The 27,869-nt window shown below is 57.9% G+C and overlaps 1 protein-coding gene across 2 annotated transcripts; it reads right to left on the bottom strand.

Annotated features, from left to right (window-relative positions):
* Window positions 1-108: 108 nt before the first annotated feature.
* SH3GL1 (SH3 domain containing GRB2 like 1, endophilin A2) lies at window positions 109-27,425 on the bottom strand. Of its 2 annotated transcripts, none has more exons than XM_027547287.1 (10): window positions 27,159-27,425; window positions 5,401-5,469; window positions 5,037-5,109; window positions 4,092-4,235; window positions 3,552-3,685; window positions 3,284-3,442; window positions 2,847-2,950; window positions 2,090-2,214; window positions 1,871-1,927; window positions 109-1,540 (listed from the first exon to the last, which is right to left on the bottom strand). In XM_027547287.1, the coding sequence occupies exons 1-10, from the start codon at window positions 27,201-27,203 to the stop codon at window positions 1,344-1,346; spliced, it is 1,107 nt and encodes a 368-aa protein (XP_027403088.1). In that variant the 5' UTR covers window positions 27,204-27,425; the 3' UTR covers window positions 109-1,343. The 2 variants fall into 2 exon arrangements, with proteins under 2 accessions (XP_027403088.1, XP_027403087.1); XM_027547286.1 differs by having other exon boundaries at window positions 1,871-1,930; window positions 27,159-27,403.
* Between the last annotated feature and the right edge of the window lie 444 nt (window positions 27,426-27,869).

The raw sequence follows: 27,869 nt of genomic DNA on the forward strand, positions 1-27,869 counted from the left end.
GACAGCCACCCCCGCCCCTCCCCCTTGCTGCAGGCTGGTGCCCATGCAGGCCCTGCCCTGGCTGGAGACCCCTTAGGAAGGCTTGCCCTGCACCACCACCAGGCCAGAGACTGTAGAAAGAGACATTTAATACTTTTTTAAAAAAACATCAGGATTACATTTGGATCTGCCCCAGGCTATGACATCCGTGCCTCCTCCAGATGCTGGTTAACCAGGGGGCCTCAGGGACGAGAAAGGGGGCCTGGTGTCCTTGGGGGCTTTATCAGTCACCAGAGGAGAGGAATGTGAGCCAGGCCCAGGGTCCCCTGCTGGCCTGGTCAGCTGCCTACCTTGGTGTGGAGAAGATGCCTGAGCCACTGTCCAGAGAGGGTGTGGTGGCTGGCTTGGGACAGGGACTCCCCAGGGGTCCCAGCACCAGGGCTCAGGAACATTCACTTGTCAAAGCCTTTGTGCTTGACCTTCCACATAGTGGAGGCTGGGCTCCCATGGTCCCGTGTATGTCTGTATATGTGTGTGTATGTGTACACACACTGTATGTGTTTGCTGGTCATGGCAGCTTGTGCCAGAGTGAGATGCTGCCTGTGCTTGGCTGGAGATGGGGCGGTGGGCATGAGTGGGTGGGATTCAGTGCCCTGCAGGAGGGAGATGGCCTGTCCTTGGGGGCCCTGGCCTCTGAGACCCCCAGCCTCATCTCTTCGTGAGTCCCCAGCGAGAGGGAAGGGGCAAGGTCTTTCCAGGGAGGTGGCATCTGTAGGCATTCATGGGCCCAGGGGACCCTGGAGGGGGGATTTAAAAGCAGGGTGGTGAGTCTCAGCCAGGGGGTCTGGCCTAGACCACCCCATCACACCAACGTTCAGTCCCATCCTTTTAAGGGCAAGTCTCTGGGCTGTGAGGGATGGAGGTGGGAGAGGACACGTGTACATGTGTGTCAATGTTGGATGAAGACATGAGAGGACGTGAGTGTGCATGTCTGTGTGTGGATGGAGGTGGGAAAGAATGTGTGTTTGAATCTGTGTGTGTGAGAAAGAGGTGGGGGGAGAGGAGGAGGTCCACCTGGAGTCACCCATCCCTGGAGAGGAGTAGGAGTTAGTGTTTCTAAGAGCACCTTAGTGTGAGCCTCCTGGGGCGAGCGGTGGGCTGGGGGCAGAGTCTAGAGCAGCAGGATGGGGAACACTGCCCAGCCCCAAGATGGCCACACGGAGTGGGGAAGGGGGCCCCTTGGCGGTGAGTGCTAGTGTAAACGGGGACCCTGCTGCCCCTGGACCGGCAGGAAGCGGGCCACCCCGCCGGCCACGAGCACTGCCCTGGCCATGTGGAATGCAGAGATCTGGACGGAGGGGTGGTCACTGGGGCAGCGGCACCAGCACCTCCACGTAGCTGAGGGGGAAGAAGCCTGACTGGCCGTCCAGCATGCCCTCGTACCAGTTCTCATCGATCTGGTTGGTCAGTGTGATGATGTCGCCCTCATGGAAGCCCAGCTCCCCATCGTTCTCAGGCTCGAAGTCGTACAGGGCCTTGCAGCTCGGCTGGTCCAGGGGTGCTGGGGTTGGGGGTGGTCCAGGCTGTCACGTGCCCCAGGCAGTCCGCAGGGTGAGGCCGCCTCCCCTCCTGCCCAGCTGCCTGGTCCTGCCCACCACTTCCCACGGCTGCCCAGAGTAGGTGACGAGGGGAGAAAGACTCTGGGAGGAGCTGGCGATGCCTCGTGGCATCAGGGTGTCAGTGAACAGAAGCAATAGCGCTTGGGGCACCACTTGGAGCAGTGAGGGCCAGCTCCAGTTCTACTGGAGGCGGGGAGAGGAGGCGGGGGAGAAGAACCCTAAACCCCAGGTGGGAGCCCAGGGCAGGGCCTGTGCCCATGTGGGACACTCACGCATGCTCCTGCTGGGGGTCCGAACAGGCTTGTCAGAAGATCGGAAAGATGATGAAGCTGCTTGCAAACGAAGCACAAGGTGGGCCGAAGATGTTAGGGTGGGGCCTGGTGCCCATCCCAGGGTTGGGTAGGAGGGGCTCTCTCACAGGGGACTGGCCCTGTGGCTGGGGACTACTCCAAAAGGGGCCTGGGGCAGAGCAGAAGCCTCTTCCTCCTTACCTGTGATCTTGGGGGCCGCGGCACAGGGGAAGCCCCCGTTGGACTGCTCAGGCTCTCCGAGGTCCAGGAGCTCCCGCGGCTTGGGCTTATACTCCCGTTTGGGGCGTGAGGAGGCTTCCCGCATCCTGGAGGGGAGGGAGTGCATGTCGAGGTCAGCTGCCACCCTGGGACTCAGGGTGCACGTGGGGGGCTGTGTGAGGGGTTACCATGCACGGAAACACTGGTGGGGGTCCCCTGGTGTTCCTCCAAGGCTGCCTACAGGCTGCGCCCCACTGAACCCAGAAGCTTCCTTGGTGATGGCTGCCTGGGTGCTGCTGCCCCACAGACACCCTCCCCGCATCAGGGAACCACCCCCACCAGGATTTCCCTTCTCAAGGTCCTGGGCGCCTCCTGACTGTGAGATGGCCCTCAGGGCCAAGTGCCCAGGGAGACAGGGAAGGAGGAGAATGGCCTTCCAGGGACAGTCGAGCAAACCCTCTCCCCAAAGGACATCCCAAGCCTCTCCTCTGGGACCAGTGGGAGTGTGATGAGGTCTTGCTGTCTCCTGGAACCCCCACCCCCTGCAGCCTGGGGGTTCTTTCTAAAAAGGAGGTAACCGCCCCCTGCTGCTGCTCACAGCAGGGTGGGGTTCCCCAGGGGCAGGTCATCCCTCAGGCCCTAAAGGGCTGGCCCAGGTGGCCCCAGCCTCAGGCCATTGGGCCTCCTAGTCGGCAGAGTGGGCCGCTGTTCACAGGGAGAAGCCAGGGGCCAGACTCACCTTCGCTTGAGCTTGTCGGCCAACTCATCCAGGATCTGCACTGCCTGCCGGTGGTAGTCCAGCTGGGCGTCCACCAGGGCAGAGAGCTGGCTCACCTGCTCGATCTGCAAGGGACCAGCCGGGGCTGCAGTACAGCCCTCCTGACCCCCATCTCCAGCTGCTTCCTGCAGGGAGCCTTCACAGCTTGTTCTGGACATGGACCCATCCCTGCCTGTCTGCCTGACCCTTGAGCTGCAGCTGGAGGAGGGTGAGGGGCCTGAGGAGACCCCAAAGCCTCAGGTGGCCAGTCACCTCCTTGGGTCCTCTTGTATCCACTTTCCTTCACATCCTGAACAGGCAACCCCACCCACTGGCCCTGGGAAGCTGGCACCACCGCTGGGCTCATTTTCGGGGCTCCCCCAGGGTCCATGAGGAGGGTGCACAGCCTGCATACGCACATCAGTCTCCAGGAGGTGATGCATACTGGTCTCTGCCACCTCCTTGGACTCTTCAAACTTCTCCATGGCCTGGCGCAGCTCCTCGTCGGGGATCTTGCCCTGCCGCTTCTTCTTGTAGTCGAAGTCAAGGCGGCGGCCCTCCAGCTTCTTCAGGTGGTGCTGCAGGCCAGGATGGGGGTCAGGTCTCGTGCCTGGGGCCTCAGGGAGGGCCACCCCGCAGCACCTCCTGCTGGGAATCTGGCCCAGGTGGGGCTTGGTGGGGGCATACCTGGATTTCCTTCAGGTCCTTGTCACACAGGTTCTGCAGAGGGTCAATGAAGTTCTGCTTGACCTCAATGTCCAGGGAGTCCTTCACCTCAGCTAGGCGCTTCATGGACTCCCCGGCATCCAGCAGGGCATCGCCTGGGGAGAGCGTGGGGTGGGGGAGGAAGCTGTCACAGGCAGCCTTGGCCTGCATGATGAAGACACGTCACCCCCACAGCCAAGAACCTGGATGCCAGAACTGAGAACAAGGGACCCTGGAATTTGACCCGGAGCCACAGGGGCCGGTATTCATAAGCCACCCTCCCAGCTCTCTGAAGGCACCCAGGTCTGGCCTAGGTCAACTGTAGGGGGATGCAGCTTTCCCGTGGCCATGACGCCGTAGACAGTGCTCATGGGAGACAGAGGGAGCTTCCAAAGAAGCCTCGACTGCTCTCTTCCACGGAGCCAGCCAGCCCTGGAGAAGCTCCAGAGACTGCCCCATGTTCTCAGGCCCCCTCCACCCAGCACCCCCCACCCCATCCAGGCCCCCCCACCTCGGCCTCACCAAAGTTGGACTCGCCACCCAGCTCCTTCCCATGGCGGATCATGCACTCGCCCAGCAGGCCCTCTGACTGTGGGTAGCCAGGGTTCTTCACCTGCCCTCGGATCTTGGATACTGTGTTGAGCATCGTCAGCTTGGCCCGAGAGGCTAGGAGAGGACGGGCCAGGTGGGCATGGGTATGGTCTTGAGCCGCCAGGCCTGTGCTTGGCCAGCACCACCAGCTGCCCCTCTCTGCCCATTCATTTCATAAGTGCTCCCCCACCCCAGGGAACCAGAACCTCCCAGACTTCTCTCCTGGGAGCACTGACAGTGGGCAGGAGCTGAGGGGTGGGGGAAGGGGGTGTGCTCCTCAAGACCCCCATAGAAGCAGGGTAGACAGGTCTAGGTGTGGACGGGTACAGGCACCCCAACACAGACCTTTTCCAGGGGCTGGGGTGGGGGGACAGGCATGCTTGCATCCCCAGCAGCTCCAGTCCATCCTGGCACAGGCCTCAGGTGGAGGCGGCTGCTGGTGCTGCCTGTCCGGCCCCCATTCACCTTTCACCACAGAACCCAGCAGTCCCTGCCTCCCTCTTGGTCCCAAGACCCCACTGCATGCTCCAGAGGCAGGTGCACAGCTGGGGCCTGCCAGCCAATTCACACTAGTTTGGCGAGTTGACTGGAAGAAAAACATACTCTTTTCTGCTGGGACCACTAGCTGTAAGGGTAATTTAAGGCTAGGATCACGAGAAACGGGAGCTGACAGATAAAGCAGTAGGAAACTCGAGACCCTGAGGACCTCCTTTGAATGCCTGGATCCAGCCCTGCCTGAAACCACCCACCCCTGGATGTTTCAGTTCTTTGGGCCCATGCCTTTCTTCTTCATGCTCCAGTAACCAGAGGACTCCTGACTGCCAGAGACCTAAGGAGTTGGGGTGCAGACCACTCACAGCTGATAGGTGCCCCTACCTGGGTTGGGCTGCAGGTACTCAATGGTTCTGGCCAACACTTCTGTCACAGCCTTGCTGGTGACATCCACCTTCTGTAAAGAGAGTCCGTGTGTGGAGTTTCAAAACCATGAGGGTGCCTGAGGCCAAACCAGGAGCCCCTGGACAGCCCTCAAGCTGTCGAGTTCCCTGCCTGCCTCAGCATCCACACGGGAACCCCCTGCTGCTTCAGGGTCTCTCTACCTCCTTGCTGGTGGTTGTGCTGTGTCCCCACCGCTACCTGCCCAGAGCTGGGGGAGGCCTGCAACCCACCCAGACGTTCCCCATGAGCCTTGCGGACCCGAGTGCTCAGGGCCAGCCATCAGACAGGTGCGTTCTCCCATTACCTTCTCCATCTCTTTGAAGTCATCGTCAAGCTTGGTCCCTTCTGCCCCTCCGACCTTCTCACTGACCAGCTGGGGGACAAAAGGAGTGAAGAGTGTGAGCCAAGGAGGAGGAAAGTGAGGGCTCAGAATGGCTATGATGGCTTCCCAGGGATGCTGGACGTGGTGGCCAATGACAGGGGAGGGATCTAAAAGAGGTCCTTGCTCCAAACCCCCACACTCCTGCAAACCCAGGGTCTGGAGCTTGTCCTGGGGGGACCCTCTCTGGTCATGCCCACGTGGTCAGGCTGTGCTGGCGGCTCCAGTCTGAGAGTGTCCCCTACCCCCGCAGGGTTGTGCAGACTGTCTGGGTCCCCCTTATAGGCTGTGGTGCCCATGCCTGGACAGTGGTGCTGTAGTTCAGTTCCAGGTGAGGGGCCAAGGCTCACGGAAATGTGACCTCCCTCTCCCATTGAAGGGCCACTCAGGGAAGGAATATTGCAGACTACTGCTCTGCATCTCCCCTGCCCCCACCTACCCGCCGGGGACAGTAATAAGCAGGTCCCGAGGCCAAATGACGAGCACCAAGCGGAAGGGAAGACCTGTCTTGCATGAGCCAACTGTCACGGGGCCAGAAGTCACTTCTGGTATGGGCACACACACATGCACGCAATTTCCTAATGGCTGGCAGCAGTCTGCCCACCCCTTGGGACAGCTCCAGGGGCTCCTGAGGGCAGGAGCCAGCACTGTTCAATGACTGGCCCACTGCCTTTGGCCTGTGTGGTCTCGGGCTATTGAGGTTCTTGTCTCTGTAAAATGGGGTCACAGCTGTGCACTCACGGGGCTACTGTGTGCAAGCGTGTGCTGGGGAGGGACTCCCATGATGCCCACACTGCCCACCCCGATGCCCCATTATTTCCCGAGCATCTTGTCTCTCCATGAGGAGGCAGAGCTGCAGGACAGGCCCAGCCTGTAGGCCTTTATCCCTGCCCTACCTACCCAGGATCTGGGAGCGTTGCTCAGGTAGCTACACACCCCGGCCAGTCAGGGTTCTCATGGCAGCTGCACACTGGAGTCCAGGAGGGCATGGGGCACAGGCAGGAGGCAAGCTTGGCTCAGGGACCTCCTCAGACAGGCAGGAGCTGTGCACCTGACTCTGACTTTATAAGGGAAGCCCTGTCTCTCTCCTATAGGTGTTTCTGGGGCGTCCCACTTTGTTTCATGGGACAGTTTCACTTCTTTTGATAATGGCAAAACAGGACGTTCTCAAATTCAGTGGTTGCCAGAGGGAAATGAGTGAGATGTCTGATGTGGGACGAGACACTTCTGGTGAACCGGGAGGCCATTGAAGCGCCAGGGCTTGAAACCACACCTTCCGGGCCGAGGGCCTGCTCGGTACAGGGGGCCTGGGCACCTGCGGGGACCACGTCCTTCCTCTGAGGGGGGAGGGCACGGGCAGACCCCATGGCCTCTTCCAGGCCCCCTGGGAGTGTCCCTCTGGGAGCCCCCTACAGTTACCACGTGGGCCCTCCCTGTTCCGGCCCCTGGAGGCCCCACTGGGAACACCTGGATCCCCACCAGTCTCTTTGTCCCCCCAGCCCCCACGAGGGAGCGCTAAGCTCCAGCCCCTTGGGCTGACTGGCCTCAAGCCCCTTCTCTCCAAGGCTCACAGTCTGGAACTGATGCAAATGGGTGAGAGGATGACGAGGCCAGAGGGAAGAAAGGGAATGGGCACGCCACAGGCCAACCGCAGCGAGAGCATCAGGGAAGGGAGGGGCGCTGAGGGCAGGGTCCCTGAGGAGGCGAGGACAGCTCTCCAGAGGAAGGGCAGGGGTGCTGCCTGGTGAGGCTGCGGCCAGGGCGTGCCCATCTGGGTGGGAGGCAGGACTCTGACGCTCAGTCCTGCTCAGGGACCCTGCACACACCCTCTGAGAGGCAATGAGGGCAGCAGCGCCACCATGGAGGTTAACACTTTCACCCGCAGCTTCGGCATCCCACTCCCCACAACCTGCCAACATCCCCAGCCTGTGGGAGATGGGCCAGGCAGGCAACAGGCTGTGCCCAATCTCCTGTCTGCATCCACTGAGTCCCCACCCCATCCATCATCTTACGGTGCAGAGGGACTCACCCCACTAGCTGAGGCCTGCACAGCTGTGGCACCACCCAGGGCAAGGGACAGCTGAGCAGGTGGGTGACTGCTACCCACTCTCCTGCAGGGCCGTGATGGCAGTGGTGTGGAAACCATGGCCTCCTGGGCCTGTGCAGCCAGGTGGGAGCCTGAGCGACTGGCAGTGGGCCCACACTGGCTGCCACCATGACACCCACAACTGTGCTTCCCAGGGGAGTCATGGAACCAGGCCTGGCAGCAGCCTTTGGAGATGAACTTGCTGCTGCCTGTCAGACAGGCCTCTCGGACTGCAGCCTGGATTCACTTCTGCCCTGGGAGGCGCTCAGGGACCATGTGTTCCATGAAGGTCCAGAACAGGGTCTTTTCTGTTAGAACAGGGAGGAGGCTGGGCAGCGGCCTGGTAAAAAGGTTCGTGAGTGGTTCTGAGGCCAACCAACAGGCGTGACTGCCGAGTGAGGGCTGCCCTGTGGCTCCGTGAGCACAGGCCTTGAGTCTGTCCTGCCCCTGTGACAACAGCTCTATGGGGGCACTGCTGGCCTCTGCACACCCATCCAGGCACGCACGCCTCTGACCCCACGGGGGCTCCCTCTGTAGCCAGTTCCTCCAGTGCTACCTCTCTGGGGACACTGAGCAAGCCAACCCCCAACACGTGTTTGGTCTGACCTTATTTGTTGATGTTGCTCAGTCGTGTCCAACTCTGATTCCATGGCCTATAGCCCTCCAGGCTCCTATACCCATGGGATTCTCCAAGGAAGAATACTGGAGTGGGTTGCCATTTCTTTCTGGGGATCTTCCCAACCCAGGGATGGAACCCACGTCTCCTGCATTGGCAAGATTCTTTACTGTCTGAGCCACCAGGGAAGCCCAGCCTGTATTATGGCTCCAATATCCTCTGGGAAGAGAGTGCCCTGCCTTCAATTCAGGCTGCAGGTACCTCCACGGCGGGTTGGGGGCCACAGCTGTGGTGTGAACTGAGGGGCACCTGGAGCTGTGGAAAGGTTACTACCACTGAGCAGGTAGAAGGACCCCAAACCTGTTTCTCTGATGTTTTCTCTGTTTCTCACTTGGGCTGCTCTGCCAGGACGGCCCGGGTTCAGCTGGCATGTGGACCTGAATGGTGGGATTTAGATGACACGCTCATGAGTTAGCCCAGTTCAGGCTCCCACGGTGAGGAGCAGCAGAGCGTGTGCTGAGGACAGTAGTCCTGGGCACCTGGGGAGTGAGCCTGGAAGAGAGGTGGGTCCTTGCTGCTGAACACCTGCACGACCTCCACCCACGAGAGTGGTCCCGTGGGCACTAATACTAAAGACCAATCGGAGGAGGGAGCTCTTCTCTCAAAAGACAGGTGTTCTTCAGCATTCTAGGCCTTTGGCCACATTTGGAGAGGAGCTAGGAATCTGACATGCGGGAGAGAAACAGAGAATGCACACTGGAAAAACCCAAAATCACAGGATGCCATGTGCCAAGAGCGGACGGAGCAATTGCTCCAGGAGCTGAGTGGAGAACAAGAAGGCAGGAGAACCTTCTGTCCCGGAAGCGGGGCTTGGAGACGGATGGCAGAAGCTCAGATCCTGCCGAGTGGGACACGCCAAGGGGAGGCCTTGTAGTTGAATCATCTTGGCAGGGAATCCTGATCAATACAACATGGAAAATAAACGGCTGATCTATCTGCAGGCTCAGTGACCTGGGTAGCCGACCCGCTTTGATGAATTAAGAGTTTAAAAAAAGCAGTGGGAGGAGGCTGGCCCAGAGGAGTGGGAGGTGGGGAGAAAAGCAGGGCTGCTCAGGGCCTGCGGTCCAGGATGGATGCTCCGCATGTTCTGCTCGGCATTTTCATGCTTCATGAGCCAATGCGCTGGCCTGGGGGGCTACCTCCTTTCGAGTTAACAGCAGAGGTAACCGTCCTATCCTGGCCCCCCTCCTGCCCTCCGCCCAGCTAGCTTCTCCCTGGCTGCCAGTGACTGCTGGAGAAGCCCCCACTTCTCTGTCCCTCCTCACAGAGAGAGCCAAGCCCAGTGCCAGGCTAGGGGCCGGGGGCAGCCACTTTCGGGCCCTGGCCGGAGAGCTGGAACAAAAGGCATGGGACAGGAGATGAGGGTGAAAGGGCCTTGGGATCCAGGCCCCTGCCCCACCCTGGTCATCCCCTGGGTCTGTGCCAGGGAACGCCCTGTAGCGGGGCACCAGGACCCAAGACTCTCAGGCATGAGCACTCCTGGCTCCAGTCTGCGACCACCACAGGGAGGAGCCCACCACCCTGGCAGAGACTGTGCTGGCTCTGAGGAACGCCCCTCTGGTGAGGGAGAGAAGGCAGGGGAGGCCGGGTGAGTCGCAGCTCCCAGTGCGGTCTGGGCTGGAGCTCACAGCACAGGGTACCCCACACTCAGAGATAGCCAGCCCAATGATCCTCGGCAGGGCCGAGAGATGCCTGAATGGGGAGGCCAGCACGGGGACGGGATGGGAGGAACATGGGGATGGACATGATCGCCTCCATATCCCTTCTGACTGCGGTCCCCTCCCTGCCGGCCTCCTAACATCTGGGAGCCGCTCGCCAAACACCTCAGAACAGCCCCTTCTAGTCTCCTTTATAGCCTCTATCTCGTGACTTGGAGAGCCCACTAGGCGGACAAAGCCAGGCTGGCCTGCTGCCCAGTCGACACACAAAGCCACTGGCCTTCTTGAGTCTTCTTTCTGCTTGGGCCCTGGGCCCCTGACTAGGGGGTGCTGGCAGGGACTCAGACGGTGAGCTCAGGTAACTGATGCCTTTCTTACGGAGGTGAGCTGAGGGTACTTCTAAGGAGGTGACATACCATGCAACACTGCCCCAAAGCCTCCTGTCGGTCCCTGCCTGCAAACCTCCAGTGGCTCTGGGTCGGGATGATCTCCAGAGTCTGGGCCCCCATGAGTATGAAATGCCTGCCAGCAGGGGCGGAGCTTGGATTCCAGGCAGCCTGGCTCCCACGTGGCTCTGAGAGTAGAAGCCACGAGGTGTGGGGCTGCGGCCCCGCCCCAAAGTGCAAAGCAGGGGTGCACTGAAGTGAGGACCACAGAAACACCATTCACACCCACATGAGGCTTCACGTGGGAGGGTAGTGATCAACACCTCAGCCCAAGAGACAGGCAGCAGAAGCCTGAGCGCTCTGGCAGCAGGAGAGCCTCCTCTGTCCCGGGCCTCAAGCGCATATTTGTGAGCTGACACAGCAGAAGTCACACCCCTCTGTGAAGCCCCACAGAGGGAGGTGTCCTGTCAAGCCACAAATTCCTTCAGCAGACCGGGAATTAAGGTCAAGCCTCTGAGCATGCACTTCCTCTCCCCCTAGGGATCAAAGCTAAACAGTTTGTGACGGCAGCTCTGTGAACAGGAGCAGAGAAAACCCTCCATTGAGTACCATGACCACTGTATCTGGCCCCAAGGGGCAGATACGGATTCCCCAGACACGGTTCCACATAGTATGTCGGGGTGTATGTGGAGCTTGAGCTGTTCTCTCAGCAGAGGGGGTGGCACCTCGGGCCTGGGGCTGGCACTGAGATGCAGGCTCAGGAGCAGCACCCCTGGGGTCCCCAAGACTGCAGGGACAAGCTTGCAGCAGGGCCCCCAGGCGGCGGTGGACTGTTGCTGTGGAGATGAGCCTGGCCTGGTGGCCTTGGTCAGACCTAGCTTCCCGCAGTCTGAAGCCCCCTGGCTTCTCTGCCCTGTGGTGTTCCCTCCTGCCTCCCTGCACAGACTCTCCTCTCAGGACTGGCTTGGTGAGTAGGGAGCTGAATGCCATGTGAGTCCCAGTGGCCGCTCCCCTGCCTGGCACATGCTGCTGAGATGAGGGGGGAGACCGTTACATGAGAAAAACCCCCTCAAAGTCACGTCTGGCTTAATTCAGAGTCTGATCTTGACGTGGCAGGGCACCAGGAGCAAAGCAGGAACCAGTGGTTGGAAAGAATGAACCAGAGGTGGCAGCAGTGATGGGAGGGGACAGTTGCTCAGGGACTGTCCAGGCTGTGATGAGCTGGTGGACGAGGTCCCAAGACAGAACAGAGTGCAGTCTGACCTCTGCTGTTGCAGACTTTGGGTGGCCCAGCACCCACAGCCCTCCCACCCCTGTCATGGCAGACACCCAGAGCTGCGCCTCCACCCCCAGGCTGACGACCAAGTCCCTAGACCCCCCCATAGTGATCACAATGCTGTCTCCACGGGGCCTCAGACTGGCTTTACCCGTCACGAGGCCCCTGTGGACCCTGGAACCCTCTCCCCCCGCCTGACTCAGGCCTGTTCTGCCCTGGCTCAGCCTCTCCTCACTCCTCCCAGAACTCAGCCTCACAGGCCCCCACCTCGGCCTGGCCGGGCTTCCTGCCCATGGCAGCTCCCAAGGCTGGGAGGATGCAGGTGGTTGTGACCCCAACTGCCTGGCAGGCCTTCCCCTCACAGCCTACTGGCCCGAAGCCACAGGCCCAAGTGTCCTCTGAGTGCTCTGTGGAGGGGCGGAGGCCTGGGGTCAGGGCTCCATAGCGCCTAATCCCGCCTCCTCTGGGGACCACTCCCCACACCCACCCCCCTGAGCACTGACTCCAGTGATGGTTGGTCCTGGGATTGCTGTTAAGGTGTCAAGTTCCTCCACAAGAAAGCAGAAGCACTGGACAAGAACCGTTCCTGCTCCCACTTGTGATTAACCAGCTCCCAGTGCATTCGGCGGAATCAGGGAGGAAGCAGCCCCTTGGGTGCTGGGACGGCTGTGGGGCAGCTTCCAGGTGAAGCACTTCTGCTTGTTTTGGGGTGGGGGGGAGGCAGGAGTGCTGCAGGGGAGGTGGGCCACATTAGGTGTGCATCTTCTAATGTGTCCACAAAACATAGCAGAGACGTCTAGTTTCTAGGACCTGCAGTGTAGCTGGCCCTTCGGTCAATCTTGAGGACCCCAGAGGAAGGGGTGGAGCCACGGAGACCTCCAGCAATCACTGGCCCGGGTGCAGCCGCCGGGGAGTCATCTCCACCTCAAATTAATAAATGGAAAGACTGACAATCCAGGAGGTGACATACCTTGCCCAGGGCCAGGCAGTGCAGTATATGCACACGTGTGTGTGTGTGTGTGAGAGAGACGAAGCCAGACAGCAGGGGTGACTGGGTCACGTTGCTCTGGAGGCTGTCCTGCATCTCCCTGATATTGCTTCCTCACTTCAGAGACTGGCTGGGATGTCAGGGTGCCGGGGACACAAGATCCGACTACAATCCCCACCACTCCCACCTGGCTGGGGAAGCATCCTGGTGAATACGAGGCCATATCCCCGCCCCGGGAGAGGTGGTCAAGAGGACCACAGCTGTTCCTGGACACTGATGGGAAACACGCTGGGGATGGCCAACCAGGATGATACCCGGCCCGCGGTGAGTGCACTGTCCGGAGGCAGGAGGCCTGTGTTGGGGGACCTGGTGGCTCTGCTCCACACCTCCTGGAACTCGTCTCTCACACTGCACCCACCACTCCAGGGTGGCCTCAGCCCACAGCCCCAGGGACGTTACAGAGCTCTCTAGGAATACCAAAGGCACATTGGACCGTGAGCTGTTCATGGAGAGGGGACACCAGTCACACGCAGACCCCTGACCAGGGTATGATGCCACCTACATGGGGAGGATCAGATGGGCCTGCCCCCACCCTCACTGAGCGACCCTGCCCCAAATGCTATTGGGGGAGGTGATGGGCCAAAGCCACAGGGCCGGGCTGAGATATCTGGGGAGCACAGCGGGGTAAGGGCTCAGGATTCTGCCCGCTTGGGAGAAGGGGAGAGGTGGGCCTGACCCAAGTTGGCACCCCAGGCTGTGCCGAGGGTTTTTACCCCACAACTGCCCGCGATCAAGGCTCATCTCTCAGGAATGAATGCCACCTGGAACTCTTGCCAGTGCTGAAAAGCCCAGGTGTAAATTGGCCTTGTGCATTTTCATTTCTCATCTCAGGGATGAGGAAGGAGGGCTGTGCGTCACACGAGCGGGAAAATCAATTTCAGATGAAAACTTATAAAAAGAAACACCCAACCCACAAACAAATGAGGTCATAAATCCCCCGAGTCCTGCTGGCGAGGCCACACCCGCCCTGCACTGCTGCCCGAGCTGGGGTGCGCCGTGGGAGAGCTGCTGCCTGCAGACCCACCAGGGGGTGTCCAGGCACACAGCAAACTTCTGTCCAGCGTGTCTGAGTAAACAAGGTGTTTCACAAACTCATTTTTTTGTCAATGGCAGAGCTGATGCAGGAGTAACCCTTCAGGAAAGAGAGGAAACAGGGCTTGGAAATCCTGTGAGGCGCACACACAGCTGTTCGACCTCTGAAGGCACTGGAGAAAACCCTGCATCCGATGCCATCGCCATAGCCGACCACAAAAGAGGCTGTGGACACCAGAGCACATGTCTCGAGGAGGGGCCACGTGCACCCCAGTGATGACAAGCTAAGGTGATGAAAGCCCAGAACCCCTGCCTCCTGGAATGCTGTCTCCCTGTCTCTAACCACCTCCATTCTGAAAGGCCTAAGTAATGTAAAGCTACCTCTTCCAGGAAGCCCCGCTGATTCTCCATCACCCACCTCCGAAGGACCCAGGTAGGAGGAACCTGACCACTGGCTACCCTCTCCCATTACCAGTCCTGGCACCCCCTCGCTGAAGGCCAACCCCATACTGGACCAGGCTCTGTTCCACAAAGGTGCACACGCACCCTGCATCAGAGTCTCTGCTGTGCTGTTCCTTCTGCTCCAAACCTTCCCACCGCTGGGTCCTGTCCATCTGGTCCCCCTTAGAGTTCCCTCCTCAGAGGGGCTGTCCCTGACCCACCCATCACTCTCATTCTCTCAAGCCCCTTGGGCTCCGAGTGAGCGACCCGGGCACTTCTGTACCGTCTGTGCTCGGAACCGTGTCCAAGACTAGAAGTGCCTCCTTGATACTTAGTGCCCGTGGGAGGAAGGAAGGACCTCACACAGGTCTGACCTCATGGCACCACTCCACACAGCTAAGCACCGAGGGCTGAGGACCTGGGAGATGACCAGATGACAGCATCCCTAACCCCCATACCCCCCACTTTCCTTTGTGTTGCTTATGGGAAGTTCAAGTTAGGCCGAACTCTGCCTGTGGAGGCTGCCTGTCTATACCCCCACTCTCCAGTTGAGGTCTGCCCACAGCTGGCCCCCTCACCAGAGAGCAAAGGGAAAGTGTGCAAAGGAAAAAAGTCTGAGCAAGATGGGCCCAGGCTGGGGACTCCTTGGTGGCTCAGTGGTAAAGAATCCACCTGCCAATGCAGGAGAAATGGGTTCGATCCCTGGTCCAGGAAGATCCCACACGCCACAGAGCAACTAAACCCGTGCGCCACAACTACTGAGCCTGTGCTCTAGAGCCTGGGAGCTGCAGCTACTGAAGCCTGAATATCGTAGAGCCTGCGCTCTGCAAGAGAAGCCACCACAAGCAGCAGCCCGTGCAACACGACAGCGCAGCCCCCCTCACCCCAACTAGAGAAAGCCTGTGCAGCAGCAAATACCCAGCACAGCCAAAAATAAAACAAAACGCTGGGCCCAGGCTGACTTGTATCCAGGGTACTCTGGTCCCGAAGTGGGGTGGTCTCCTATAGACAGAAGCCCCCGTGAAAGGGGTGCGCCTGCAGTTTGGGAGGACAGGACATGAGAAAGGCAGGCTGACAGGCAAACAGGCCTGAAGGCCAAAGGCAAACAGCCCCCAGACTGGTCAGGCTGCAGCCGGAGAGGCCACACACCCAGGTTCGCAGATCATCGAGGGTAGGCTCAAGGGGAGGACAGCTCTAAGTGGGTGCTGAGGCACGCACCCTTATCTGGCACACTAGATGGGCAGTGACAGCAGGTGACTCAGGGCCACTGAGACCAGTTTCTTCAGGTGTGGCTACCAGAAGAAACTGGCTGGGTGGGTCACAATCCCAGGACAGCACATGGCAAGCCAGGGGGGTGACCAGTCCCTCCTGGGCCATGAGTCAGATGTCAGCGACCTGTCACCCTGCATGGCTGCTCCTCCCTCTGTCCCCCACCCTGTTTGTCCAGAGGTACCTTCCCTTCTGACCTGCAAAGTCAGTCCTGAAAACCTGGAGCAGGAAGGAAGGAATCTTGGCACAAGATGAGGAGACCAAGAGGGGCTGCCAGGGCCAGGTGGGCCCCAGATTCTGCTGCTCCTGTCCCCTGGCCGCCATCCCTTGTGGTGGCAGCACCGGGGGAGGGAGCTCCCGCTTCTCAGAAGGCACAGCAGGACTGGCCCACACACTCCCTGACGTTACTACCTGCCCAGTGGTTCTCAGGGCCCATCTCCTCTGTCACCTTTATTCCAGCCAATAGCACCTGGGATAGCCTCCCCTCCCCACCTACACACGCCCTGTCCAGCTAACTTCCCACCAGCTGCCCGCTGTTGACAGGGCAAGTAGCGCCCAGCAAGCGATGGGAGATCAGTATTTGCTGAGATAACAGACCCCCGCCCTCAGGACCTCTGGGGAGAACACCCCCAATCAGGTGTGTCAGCAACAAGTCAAAACAAGGGTGTGCCCGTGAGCTCCCAGGGCAGGGCTGAGACACAGGGAGCAGCAGGGGTGTGAATGGCAGACAGCCTTGTGTCTTAAGAACATCAACTCCTCTGAGCCTCAGTTTCCTCGACGGCAAAATGGGGAGCTGATGACGATGCGCTATGGGGTCTGGCTAGGAGCACGCTTCAAGAACCACAAGCTGCTCTGCAAAGACGAGTCTGCTGTTCCCCACGGGATGCAAAGCCCAGGGAAAGAATAAGGCCAGGAGGGCAGGGAGCTGGAGGCGGGTCCCCGCACAGGCACGGTTCAGAGGCAGGACATGCAGAGCTACTGGGGGATGTGAAGATGCCCGTGTCTCTGGAGTGAAGGCCCTCTGCACACACCAGGACATGTGTGAACACTGCGTGAACTGTGTCGCCAGCAGGCTGAGGTCCCAGCTGTCCCTGTTTACCCAAAGCCCCCAGAGACCACAGGCCAGACTCCAGAGGGCTCACAGTACCCCGTGTGCTGCTGACGGGTGGCCGTGACACACATTCTAGAGCTCTACTTGGAAGCAAAGAACAGGGTTTGAGGGAGGAGGATGGGCAGCAAGCCCAGCATGATGTGGGGCGTCCCACCTCCTCCTGCTTCTGCTGGCCGACCCTCAACACCCTGGGGGCTTTCTGCCCTGACTCCCAGGATGTCCCACCCACCCCATCATGGCACATCAAGAGTCGGCCTGTCTTTCAAGATGATGCCAGTACACACCCCAAGAAGCCATGCTTACACTCTGCCTGTAGGAGACCGTGCCCCGCTAAGCCGGGGTGTCTTGCCACATTTGCCAAGATGGCTGGGCAATGCCTTTATTGTTTTTCGCAAGAGAAAAGCTTCCCTGCCCTGGACTCCAGATCTTCCTTCTCTGTTGTCACCTTGAGACACGTGTCTGGTGTCGCCACTTCCTGAGCTAGGAGCAGGAAGAATATTCCAATCCCTCTTCACCTGATGACGATGGTCTAGGGGCCAGGGCCTCCTACCCTCCCCCTCATACCCAGACAGCCTCTGCTCCCCTGGCAGGGCTGAGCCCACAGATAGGCAGCGTCTGAGCTCCTGGACCACTGCAGGGCAGCCGTGACCCGGAGGCCCCAGTGCCCAGGGCTCCCAGGGAAACCTGCATGCTGCTCTCCCTTTTCCTCCCCGTGTCCATGTTCAAGGCCAAGGCCTGGGTCGTCTCCTCATGAGTCACTCCTGGCTTCTCCGTACTGGGCATGTGTGTCACAGGACCCTGCATCACATTTGCCCTAGTTCAGTTGCTAAGCCACCGTGCGTGTCTGGGACACCCTCCCGCCCTGACTCTGTGTCATGCCAACTAAAGAGGTGGTGGTTTTTTCCAGGTTGGGCCTGCTTAAAATCTACATGGTCATGTTAAAAGGGCAGAAGTCTAGGACTTGCCTGGTGGTCCAGTGGCTAAGACTCCGTGCTCCTAATGCAGGGAACCCAGGTTTGATCCCTGGTCAGGGAACTAGATTCCACCTGCAGCAACTAAAGATTCTGCATGCCACAATTAAGACCAATTGCAGTCAAATAAATAGATAAAAACAAACAAACGAACAAAAACGCAGCAGGAGTCTAGAGGAACTCTCGGACCTCACCTGGGGCATACCCACATGATGGCTCACTGCCACGCTGAGAGAAGGAACACAGCAGTGGCCTCAGTGCCCGCTGCCAGGGGAGGGACATGTTGTGATCAACACATAAAGGACCACAGGGAGCTGTGGAAGTGAACCTGAGTCACAGGCTTTGGGTGGACAAAGGGCGCCAGCAGTGTGAATGGAAAAAGCAGAACGAAAAAGCTGCCCTGGGACACTGTGTTCAGGCGGTGTGAACTTGCACAACAAAGCTGTAGACTTTTCAGTGGTGAGTTCATGTATGGTGACGTACCAGGGAGGGGCCTCCGACACTTAACTATGCTGTGTGTGTTTACTCAGCTCTCCTGGGTGCCTGGCTATCAGCAGGTCACTCTTTACCTCTCGCTCGACATCCAAGACAGTTTAGCACCAACTCAAGTGCCTGGAAAGGGACGTGCCCTTCATGGTGCACTAGCACTACCTAGCGTGGGGGAGAGTAGCTGAGCACACACTGCCTGGACAGCAGTCAGCTCCCCTCCAGGCGCGGCTGGGAGCCGAGCGGCCTCCTGGACTCAGAACAGGCAGAAGGCCCTCCACCCTAGTCCCCTGGAACAGCATCCTTGCGTCCTGGGTCCCCGACATACCCCGTCTCCACAACTTCCCATGGAGGCCTCCCAAACCCACAGTGCCTCCTACCTACCACCGGCCAAGGCCAAGGGCACAGGTGTCCTGGGGTGAAGCGGACAGAGCACTTGGCCACCCTTGAGGCCACTGGTGGGAAAGGCATGGTGATGGGGAACCCAGAGAGGTGTGAAGTAAATGCATCAAGGCTGGCGGAGAAGGAGGAACCTCAGAGAAGTCTCTGGGGCATCACCCACACCAAGCTGTAGCAAGGGCAATGGGTGGGGAGCTGCAGCTGCTCCAAGGCTCCTCGAGGCTGAGATGCTGACCTTGCAGGACAGGAAGACTTCCCTAGCTTGGAGGAAATGCCCCAGGAGAGGAGATTTAGGCCAGCAGTTAGGGGTATGGGACACGGAAATCCTTGACCCCATTCCCTTGGCTGGCCTCTTCTGGACAAAGGGTGGCCTTGACAGGCCAGGGCTGCCCTCTGGACTTCAGACAATTAAGGCTCTGATGACCTGAGGCCATTAAGGTGATGGACACCTGCTGGGGTGGCAGGTGGCAGGGGACGGGAAGGGAGTGGTGCCTGAAAGTGAGAGAGTTCCCGGTTTCCTTCCCTAAGTCTCCACTAACTCCTGGGGCCGAGACCCAAAATGACCAGACAGAAACCATCAGTCAACTGCTCCTGCTTCAGAGAAGGTGGGACTGGCTTGAGTTGTGCTGGCCAGCGTGGTGTTGGGCGTCTAAGCATACAGTCTGAACAGGGACACAGACTGTCAGGCCTCCTCCTCCCCACATGCTTGGGAAATCCACCCTCACCCCAGAACTCTCTCTTCTGAGACTTAACTCAAGCCTGCAGGAGTTCCTGGTTCCACGTGAAGACTGTAAGGGGCAGGGGAGGGGTGCCAAGAGGAGAGAGAACGCAAGGGACAAGTGAGAAAGCTCGTCCTGCCATGACCCCCTTCCAGTACCCTTTGTTCTGGCTAGGAGAAACTTCCTGGTGGACACTTGTTTTTAAAAATAAATTATTTTTAGGCTTTTTTTTTTTTTGGCTGTGCCACATGCCATGTGGGATCTCAGTTCCCCAACTAGGGATCGAACCCCTGCCCCTGCAGTGGAAGCACAGGCTTAACCACTGGACGCCAGGCAAAGTCCCAGTGGGGAACTTGTGGTTTCACAATTCTTTTCACAAGAGAGAGCAGACCCTAGCTTCAGAGGTCAGGAATCCAGGAAGAATTGATTACATTGCTTTGTTTCTGCTGTATATGGTGATCCTGTTACTATGATTTACTACAAGAAATAACATCAAGATCCCTTTTAAAAACAAACTTAAAAAATGAGAATATTTGAAGGTCAAATTAATGAATTAATTCAGGCCCCAGGCTAAGAGGCTGGTGCACAGTATTTACTGCAGGCTCAGATCCAGGAGATAGATACAGCAGGCTCCCAGGTCCTCAGGGCAAGGGCAGGGAAGGACAGGGAAGGTCAGGGCTGGCCCGCAGGTGCACTGGGCCTAGGAGCCTGTTGCATTGCCTGTACCAGCCAGCCGGTCTGGGACCACCATCTAGAGGGCGGCTGGGTATGTTGTGACAGGGAATGAAGATCTGGAGGGGTGAGGGGCGCCAGGGAGGGAACTCAGGTCCAGGAAGGAGAAGGCCCAGAGGCAGGGTAGCAAGTCCAGAGGGTACCAACAGGGCCAAGCAGAGGACAGGGAGAAAGCTGGCTGCCTGTTGGAGGAAACAGGAGAAGAGGCAGAAGGCGGCCAAGGGTGGAAGCCACAGGGGCTGCACATAGGGCCCGGTCAAGTCCAAGAGCTCAGAGGTCCAGGAGCCTAGAGAGCAGGTTTCTGAGGCCAGAGTGGTTGGGCCCGGGGATCTCCTTTCCCCAGGAAGCTGGGCACCTCCCGTTAAGTTTGGATCTGGCTGTGGGGTCGGAATAACAGAGACTCCCTGTGACAAAGTCAAATGCAGGTTCCTCTGGGCCTGGAGCCCTCAAAGCAAATTCCAAGCAAAGGGGACAACCTCTGAGCTCTGATGACTTATTTTTTAAACCAGTCGGACCTGTTCCTGACTGAGGCCTTGCTGGCCACCCTGCCTCACACAGGTACCATCATGGCACCGGACTGCCCCACGCCTGCTCTGGGGAGGTGTCCACCATTCCTGACAACTTGGTCAGTGAGCCATGACCTGTGGGGACCTAGGCCTGTCACCAGCCACCAGGCAGCCCCCGCCCCGCCCTCAGAAGCTCACGCCCAATGAGAGGAATGCGTACTGGGTGTGAGGATGTGCTCGGTGTGCAGAACGGGGGCAAGAGACCACTGGGCCAGAGGCTGGGAGGGAGGAGAAGTACTTCCGGAGAGTGGACCTAAGAGGCAGCAAGGATGAAGGAAGACACGCAAACAGGAAGTGGACAGGAGAGCCGGACAAGGGTGGGGAAGGAGGGAAGCTACAAGGCCAAGCTGACCTGCTGGACTGGAGTGTGCTGTCCACGCTCGCGGGAGGGTGGGGAAGGAGCTGACATGGCACCCCAGGTCACCAGGGATGCTCCCTTCAGCAGGCCCCAGCTCTGCCTTCTCTCTCATGCCCAGATGGATATTCCACTTTTGCACTCTCACAACCCACAACTTGAGGCAAATGTCCCTTGGCCCACCTGATATTCATTGAGCTCCTCAATGGCCCCCGGGTAGGCTGTCTCACACCCGGGACAGGGCACGGCGCCTCTGGATGACCGTAATACCCAGGTGTGGAAGTCTGAGCTGCTGGCAGCAGCTCTTCCCAGGGAGGCAGCGATTGATGCTGAGTCAGGTCCTTTGGAGGAAATCGCACGTCTATTTTCCTGCTGTGGTTGGGAGTCTCCGCGTGATCCCCCTCTCGGGCCTAGTCAGCAGGTTTTTCTAGGAGCTGAGTGGAAAAGGAAGACGAGGCCATCCTCTGGGAGCCTGGGCTCATGGAACCTGGGGGACTGCTCAACAGGAAATGAGCAGAATGTATCCAAAGTGCAGCGCTCGGGAGAAGTGGCTGTAAATTCAGCCCTGGGAAGCGGGGCAGGGAGAGAAGAGGGGCTGTGGGGGGAGAGAAGAGGGGGAGGGGAAGGAGGAAGAGGGAGATGAGAAGGGAGGGGGACAAAGAGCAGAGAGCAAGCAGCTGCTGCTAGTCTGACACATTCCTCCATCCGGCTTTCCAGGGACGGCTTGGGAAAAAGTCCAGAAAAATCACCCCTAACGTTTCCCCGAGGAAGGGTTTGGGCAGGGCTGGCGGGTAAAGATGCCTCCACAGGCCTGCGAGCTCCCAAACCCTCCCTTGGCTGGGAGGCTCCAGCATCAAACCCTCCTTAAACCTCAGAAACCTCCCCCTGCCCCTCCCCCGACCTCGGAAACCAGAAACAAGACAGTTGGGCTTTCCTCCCCTACTCCCCCAGCCAATGGCCTGACGCCTCTGAAACCCTATGGAGGAAGCTGGCTGCGCGCCCCAAATGAAGAACTAACTTTCCCTAGATTGGGTCAGTCTCAAGATATTGGCAACAAAGAGGAGAGGGCGGAGATAGGGGCCAGAGCAGCACTAACTGTGGCCCCCGACCCAGGGTCAAAGGCCACGGGACATGCAGGCCAGAAGCAAATGGCGGGCCCAAAGGGCCCAGTCGCAGCCTGTCAGTTTGTCCTCTGAGGAGAGACACAGAGGGCTGCACAGAGGGGCACTGGAAGGGCAGGCGGAGCACTCAGGGCCCCGAAGGAGGCTGGCTCTGGAGGGACGCTGGAGGGACAGGTGGGTGGACGGCACTGTTTCCTGGGTTCAGTTGCTAAGTCTGCGACAGTTCTGGGGTCTCAAAACTGTGATAGCCTCCAATTCCTGAAGCTGAGCAGGGTGATACTAAGAAACCTCTCACCTCACAGGCTGTTATTAAGTGGCACACAGAGTATAATTAAGTATCCTACAGCCTGGCCTCAAAACACACCCAGATAGGCAGGGCGATCAGCTCCCACTGAGTTCTGTGATAAACTGCCTTTAGTACACCCAGGATTCTGAGTTACAGCAAGCTTCAGGCTCCATATACAGCAGTTACAAGCAATGGACTCAAAATATGATGAGCCCCTGGTCCTGGCATGTTAATAACGAAGAGCTGCAGGATGCTGCCTGACTCTGGGGCGCCTCCCTGATGGTGAACAGTGGGTCCTACCCAGGAGGTCAGGTTAACCTGGTTTTATGGCCAGGCCTGGGAAGTGGTGGAGATGAGAGGCCCCTGCTTCCTTCGGGGAAGGGCAGTTTTGGATTGCTTCTGAAGCTCCACAGCCCAGCCTATGACATAGGACTGGTCACTGCACCCAGCTAACTTGTGAGGCAGGATGGGATCATCTCCGCCTGCGGTCCTACAGGGACACTGCGAGATCAAGGGTCTTCCTACGGATGAGTCAGCAGAATGGTTTCCTGTAAGAGTGGACTTAACCCAGTTCCTGCCGCACATGGACAAGGCCATGGCCAAAAGCCCTTCCCACGTCTGCTGCCCCGAGGCAGAAGGTTTTCCGGGGGTGAGTGCCTGCAGCTGCTGGGCTCAAGGTCCTGAGCCAGAGACCACTCCCACCCCCACCCCCAGGCCTTGCCTGACACTTGTCGCTCCCAGGCTCCATATTGTGATTCGTGCTGACACTTAAGGGGTTATAAGTTCCAGATTTTTGTGTCCTAAGATCACCCACGTCTGTTACTCAGCAGGCCAAGTACTTTGCTGGGAATTCAAGAGTGTGATTCCACAAAATGAAGTTTAAAAAATAGGTTGGAGCAGGCAGTATCTGGGAGACCCCTAACGTTTCCCCAACTACTGCCTACTCCTACAAGTTGGGGTCTGGGTCCCCTAGTCCTCCCCCCACCCCCACGCCTCTCCCAGGAAGCTCAATCTTTCCTCCGAGACACCAACGCAGGGCCTAGAAAGAATCGAACAAACTTCAAAGTTATAGGATACGACGGTCATGAGTTCCCCTCCTAGCTTGGATGGAACCAATCTTTTAGTTCAAACTCTCTCTCTCCTTTCAGGCAAAGAAAAAAAAAAGAAATCAGGCCAGCATTCCAGACAGCTGCCAGATCTACCCCTAGTTACACTCTCAGATCTCCACACAGCGCAGCCACAAGAATGACCAGGAAACCATTAGCAGCTTCAGTGGAAATTAATGTCACCCACACACACCACAATGACAAGTGAGTTTCTGAGACTGGAGCTCGCTAGTGGGTTCCTCGACCCACCTCTATTCCCCAGAAAGACTCATAAAGGCATCTCCCCCCAGTTCAGACGTGCATAAAGAGCAGACGGTACTGACTGGCATTATTACATGGGGAGGCGGGAAGGACCACAATCATGGGCCCGGGACAGACGCCTACTTCTTCTTCTGCTTTACGCTACGGATTCCTCAACGTTCTCCAGTTCAACCTGTCAGTGTGACCCGAAGTAAAAACTCACTAACTTCCCACTCAAGCTCAAATCAATTTTGTTTAAGACCTGAAAGCTTTCACCAGAGAGGAACTGGCGCGGAACTGGCCAGTCTCATGCCAGCTACTGGAAGCTGGTTTGTCACCGACATCATCGATGAGGGAGACCTGCCGGAAACCAAGCTTCTCTACTCCTGGCTCTCTGTCACGCGTCCACCTTTCTCAATTTAGAGACGATGCTGTTACAAGCCTTTGAAATCAAGAACCTGTTTTAGAGCAGGGCTTCTCAACGTCAGTGCTTCTGTCATTCGGACAATAACTCTTGGTGGTATAGAAGGCTGTTCTGTGTGTTACAGGGTGTTTAGCAACCATTCCTGGCTGCTACCTATTCAGTGCCACTAGTGTCTGCTCCCCAAGGCCTGACAAAGCCTCTGATGCTGCCAAATGTCCCTGGGGTGCTGCAAGGATAGGAGAGGGGAGAGGGAAGGGCTGCTGCTGCTGCTAAGTCGCTTCAGTCGTGTCCGAGTCCGTACGACCCCATAGACGGCAGCCCACCAGGCTTCCCCGTCCCTGGGATTCCCTAAGTGAAGAGGTGCCGATGCAAGCTTGACAGATGCCAATAGATACTCTGGGGTTCTCCTGAGGACTTGGGCAGGGGAGATGTGGTGTCCGGGTGCCGAGTTTTACATGTGTCCATCTGCGTATATCTGGTTATCTCTTGTTTAGAGAATTCGAAATAGCAAGCAGCTGCCACAACAATGCCCAGGAGGGATTTCTGTTGTTGTTGTTTGGCTTGGATAAAATTATCCTCACTTTTCTCAAACTGTAAAACAGGGTTTCCCAACATCAGCACTGCTGACATCTGGGGCCCAGTACACTGTAATACAATTAATTACCTCCAAGTTTTGACAGCCAAACATGCCTCCAGACATTGCCAATGTCCTCCAGAGGGTGGAATTGGCCCTGGCTGAGAACCACTGTCCTACTGGAAGACAAATGCCCCCCAATCCTTTGGTGTAGAAAGGGGAGTATGCTGATCCTTGGGCCAGATAAATTGAGACTGAGACTGACTGAGATCAACAGAGACTGGTTTAAAACCTGTTCACCTGGTGACCCCTCAGTATATATTAAGACTTAACAGGAATGTTACCTGGCCCAGACGATCCCAATCCTGAGGACACAGAAAGAGGATGAAGGAGGTGTTTCTAAAATCAAGACAAGAAATACACAGAGGTGGACACGTCCAGATCCACAGTGGAGGTCTATGGAAACTATTGCAGAGGAAATGGAACACAGCCAGGGTGACTCTTGAGAGCACAACTCAACACGGACTTGGTCACAAGGCCAAGACTGCGGCTCTCAGGCTCTCAAAGGAGAATGTGGCCATAGCAGCGATTCTTTGGAACTGGGTCCCAGAACGTCGAGATAATAAACTGATCCGAACCACCAGCTTATGCTGCACTGAGCTTTCCAGGTTTCTAAGCGCTCCCCCAAGTGCTACATTCAGGTCTGAATGTAGGCCATTCTTCCTTCCCTGAGAGGAAAGGCTCAGGTGGACACCCTGAGAGGCCCAGCTAGTTCCTCCAGCACAGTGGGTCTTCTGGGGGCAGGATGGGCTACCAGCAAGGGCCCTTGTGCCTGAGGGTGGGGAGGGGAGGGCTTCCAGAGACCCGTCCACAGGAAGGAACAAGGTGGCCCAGGAGTTCTTCCAAGACCTATGGTTCTTACAGGAGGGGCTACGTCAGGGTCCAAGATAGTGAGCAGCACTGCAAGATGCTCTGGTCAAGTGTGCAGCAAGGTGGGGCGGAGGGGGAGGTAGAGGCTTGCTGGGCCAGGTCACTCATTCCATCCTGCTGGGGCACAGAGCTGTACTCTCAGCAACAACCCTAGAATCCATCTAGATTAAGTTTCTCTTCCTCCAGTGTTTAGCCTGGAGTCGAGAGACAGATCCCAAATATCTTTAGCCCTGTCTAGGATCATTACTTTCCCCCTCAAGGGGCCAAAGGTCCCAGCTGTGTATCACTGGGGACACACTTCTTTTCCCTCCCACTGGACCTCTCCAAGTCATGGGTTAAAGTCTCGTTTGCCAGCACTGCCTAAAGGATTCCTATGACCATTGCGCGTTCCTTCCTGGAGTCTATCCACACAAACTCCAAACCTAAGATTCTTAAGGGATGGAGAGATCTGGGAACTTTTTGGATCTGAGCCTATAAACTGAATTTTGCATTTGCCTAGTTTTCTGAAGAGTGAATCCACTCAGCTTTCACCAGATTTGTGAACAACGGGGCCTGGAATTTCCAAAACACCTATTCTGTCCATCACAAGTAGAACACTTAAACATTCTTGGATTCCACGTTCCACTTCTGGGAACTTATCCTGTAAAGCCAATCCTACCTGTGAGCAGAGATACTCACTGGCTATTCATGACAATACTGTAACATGGCAGAAAACTACTTGAAACAACCTAAACATCCATCAATAGACAACTAGTTTAAAAAAAAACAAGACAGACTTCAGGGAACGGAATATCACGTACCCATTAAAAAGATCCAGGAGGAGGTAGAGGAAAAGCAAAGGAGAAAGATGAAATAGGTGACATCTTATCTCTTCAAAAGAACAAAACAAAACAACAGAATTGAGCAGTAGGCTCTAGTGCTGTGGCTCTGGGTGGGGGGGGGGGGGCCCGGGGGGAAGAGGGGGTTCCCCTAAAGTCATCTGGCAGCATGGGGAGACATCGGTGGTTGTCACAACTAGGGGAGCTCCTAAATAGGCTGGGAGAGGGCCAGGGGTGCTGCTCAATGCCCCACAGTGCCCAGGATGGCTTGCCAGGACAGAGAAAGACCCGAGGTGGAGATTTCTGACTCTAGTATGATCTCCAAGACACAGTTAATGAAAACCAGCAAGTACATAGTTCTATGTAGACCATGCTATCACTACGTGGGTTTTTTAAAGAAGAGGCGTACACTTCTCTTTGGTAACTGGTGACAGTCTTGCTTCTGGGGAGAGGGACTGGATGTCTGAGGAACTGAAGTAGGAAATTGACTTTTGACTCAACCCTTTCAATTCTGCAGCCGGCCCACTGAGAAGGCTGTTTGTCATCTTTGGGAAAAAAAGAATTGCTCTAGACACAAAATTCCCTGCTCCTGGGCTCTCTGTGTCGACAGCCTTCTTCCTCTTCTCTCTCTCCGCTCCCTCCCTGATCTTTTAGAGGGAAGGACAGGAGGCGAGAGATCCACGTCCGGGAACAACTTCTGGGTGCATTTCTGCTCCTCTCCACCGTCTGCCCACCCTCCTCGAGGAGACTGGAGCCCACATGGCGGACAGAGCCTGGGCGCCCTAGCACGCAGACCCTGTCCCTCCTAGGCTGTACCCACCCTGCGAGGGACGTGTGCCAAGATCGCCCCCTCACTACCTCCGGTTCCCTCCCGAGTCAGGGCCAGGCCTGGCATCTCCTGGCCCCGCTCCGAGCAGTCTGAGCCCGGGGCCGCACACCACCCCCACCGCGCCCCGCCTCGGCCTCCGCTCACCTGGCTCGCCTTGTAGAACTGCTTCTTCAGCCCCGCCACCGACATGCTGCCTCCCGCCGTCGGGCCTGCTGCCCGGACCCAGCGAACCGGAGGGACCGCGCAAGCGACAGGTTTCCGGGCGCCACCAACCCCCAGCGCGCCTCAGGGGGCCCCTACGGCACCGCCTTCGCCGCCCTCAAGCCAGCTCCGCCCGCCCCGGCGCCGCCTCAGACCCTCGCGAGCCCGCGCGGCCAGGATATTACATGGCAACCGCACACTTCCGGTGCCGGCCCCCGCGCGCGCACGCGCGCCCTGGGCCCCGTCTGCGCACAGGCGCCCCCTGCCGGCGGGGGAGTGCACGCACATTCCCGCCTGCTAACCGAGAGGCCGCCTCGGCCTAAGAGTGGACCGGAGCGAGCCTAGAGGGGCTGTAGTGGCTGCAGCGACCTCTGGAGTCCCGGAGGTGGCCCTGACGTCTCAGGAAAAGCGCTTAGACCTTTCAGCAGAGGAGAAGGCAATGGCACCACCGCACTCCAGTATTGCCTGGAAAATCCCATGGACGGAAGAGCCTGGTAGGCTGCAGTCCATGGGGCCGCTAAGAGTCGGACACGACTGAGTGACTTCACTTTCACTTTTCACTTTCATGCATTGGAGAGGGAAATGGCAACCCACTCCAGTGTTCTTGCCTGGAGAATCCCAGGGACGGGGGAGCCTGGTGGGCTGCCGTCTATG

The sequence above is a fragment of the Bos indicus x Bos taurus genome, chromosome 7 (assembly GCF_003369695.1).
Source record: "Bos indicus x Bos taurus breed Angus x Brahman F1 hybrid chromosome 7, Bos_hybrid_MaternalHap_v2.0, whole genome shotgun sequence".
Classification (NCBI taxonomy): Eukaryota; Metazoa; Chordata; class Mammalia; order Artiodactyla; family Bovidae; genus Bos; species Bos indicus x Bos taurus.

Excerpts from the sequence above, each read along its gene's own strand:
- SH3GL1 (XM_027547286.1), bottom strand. The coding sequence starts at position 27,203 with ATGTCGGTGGCGGGGCTGAAGAAGCAGTTCTACAAGGCGAGCCAG. Across the intron at positions 4,236-5,036 it reads GTACCTGCAGCCCAACCCAG|CCTCTCGGGCCAAGCTGACG; the intron begins GTAGGGGCACCT and ends GTCCTCTCCTAG. Across the intron at positions 2,951-3,283 it reads ATCACCTCCTGGAGACTGAT|ATCGAGCAGGTGAGCCAGCT; the intron begins GTGCGTATGCAG and ends GGTCCCTTGCAG.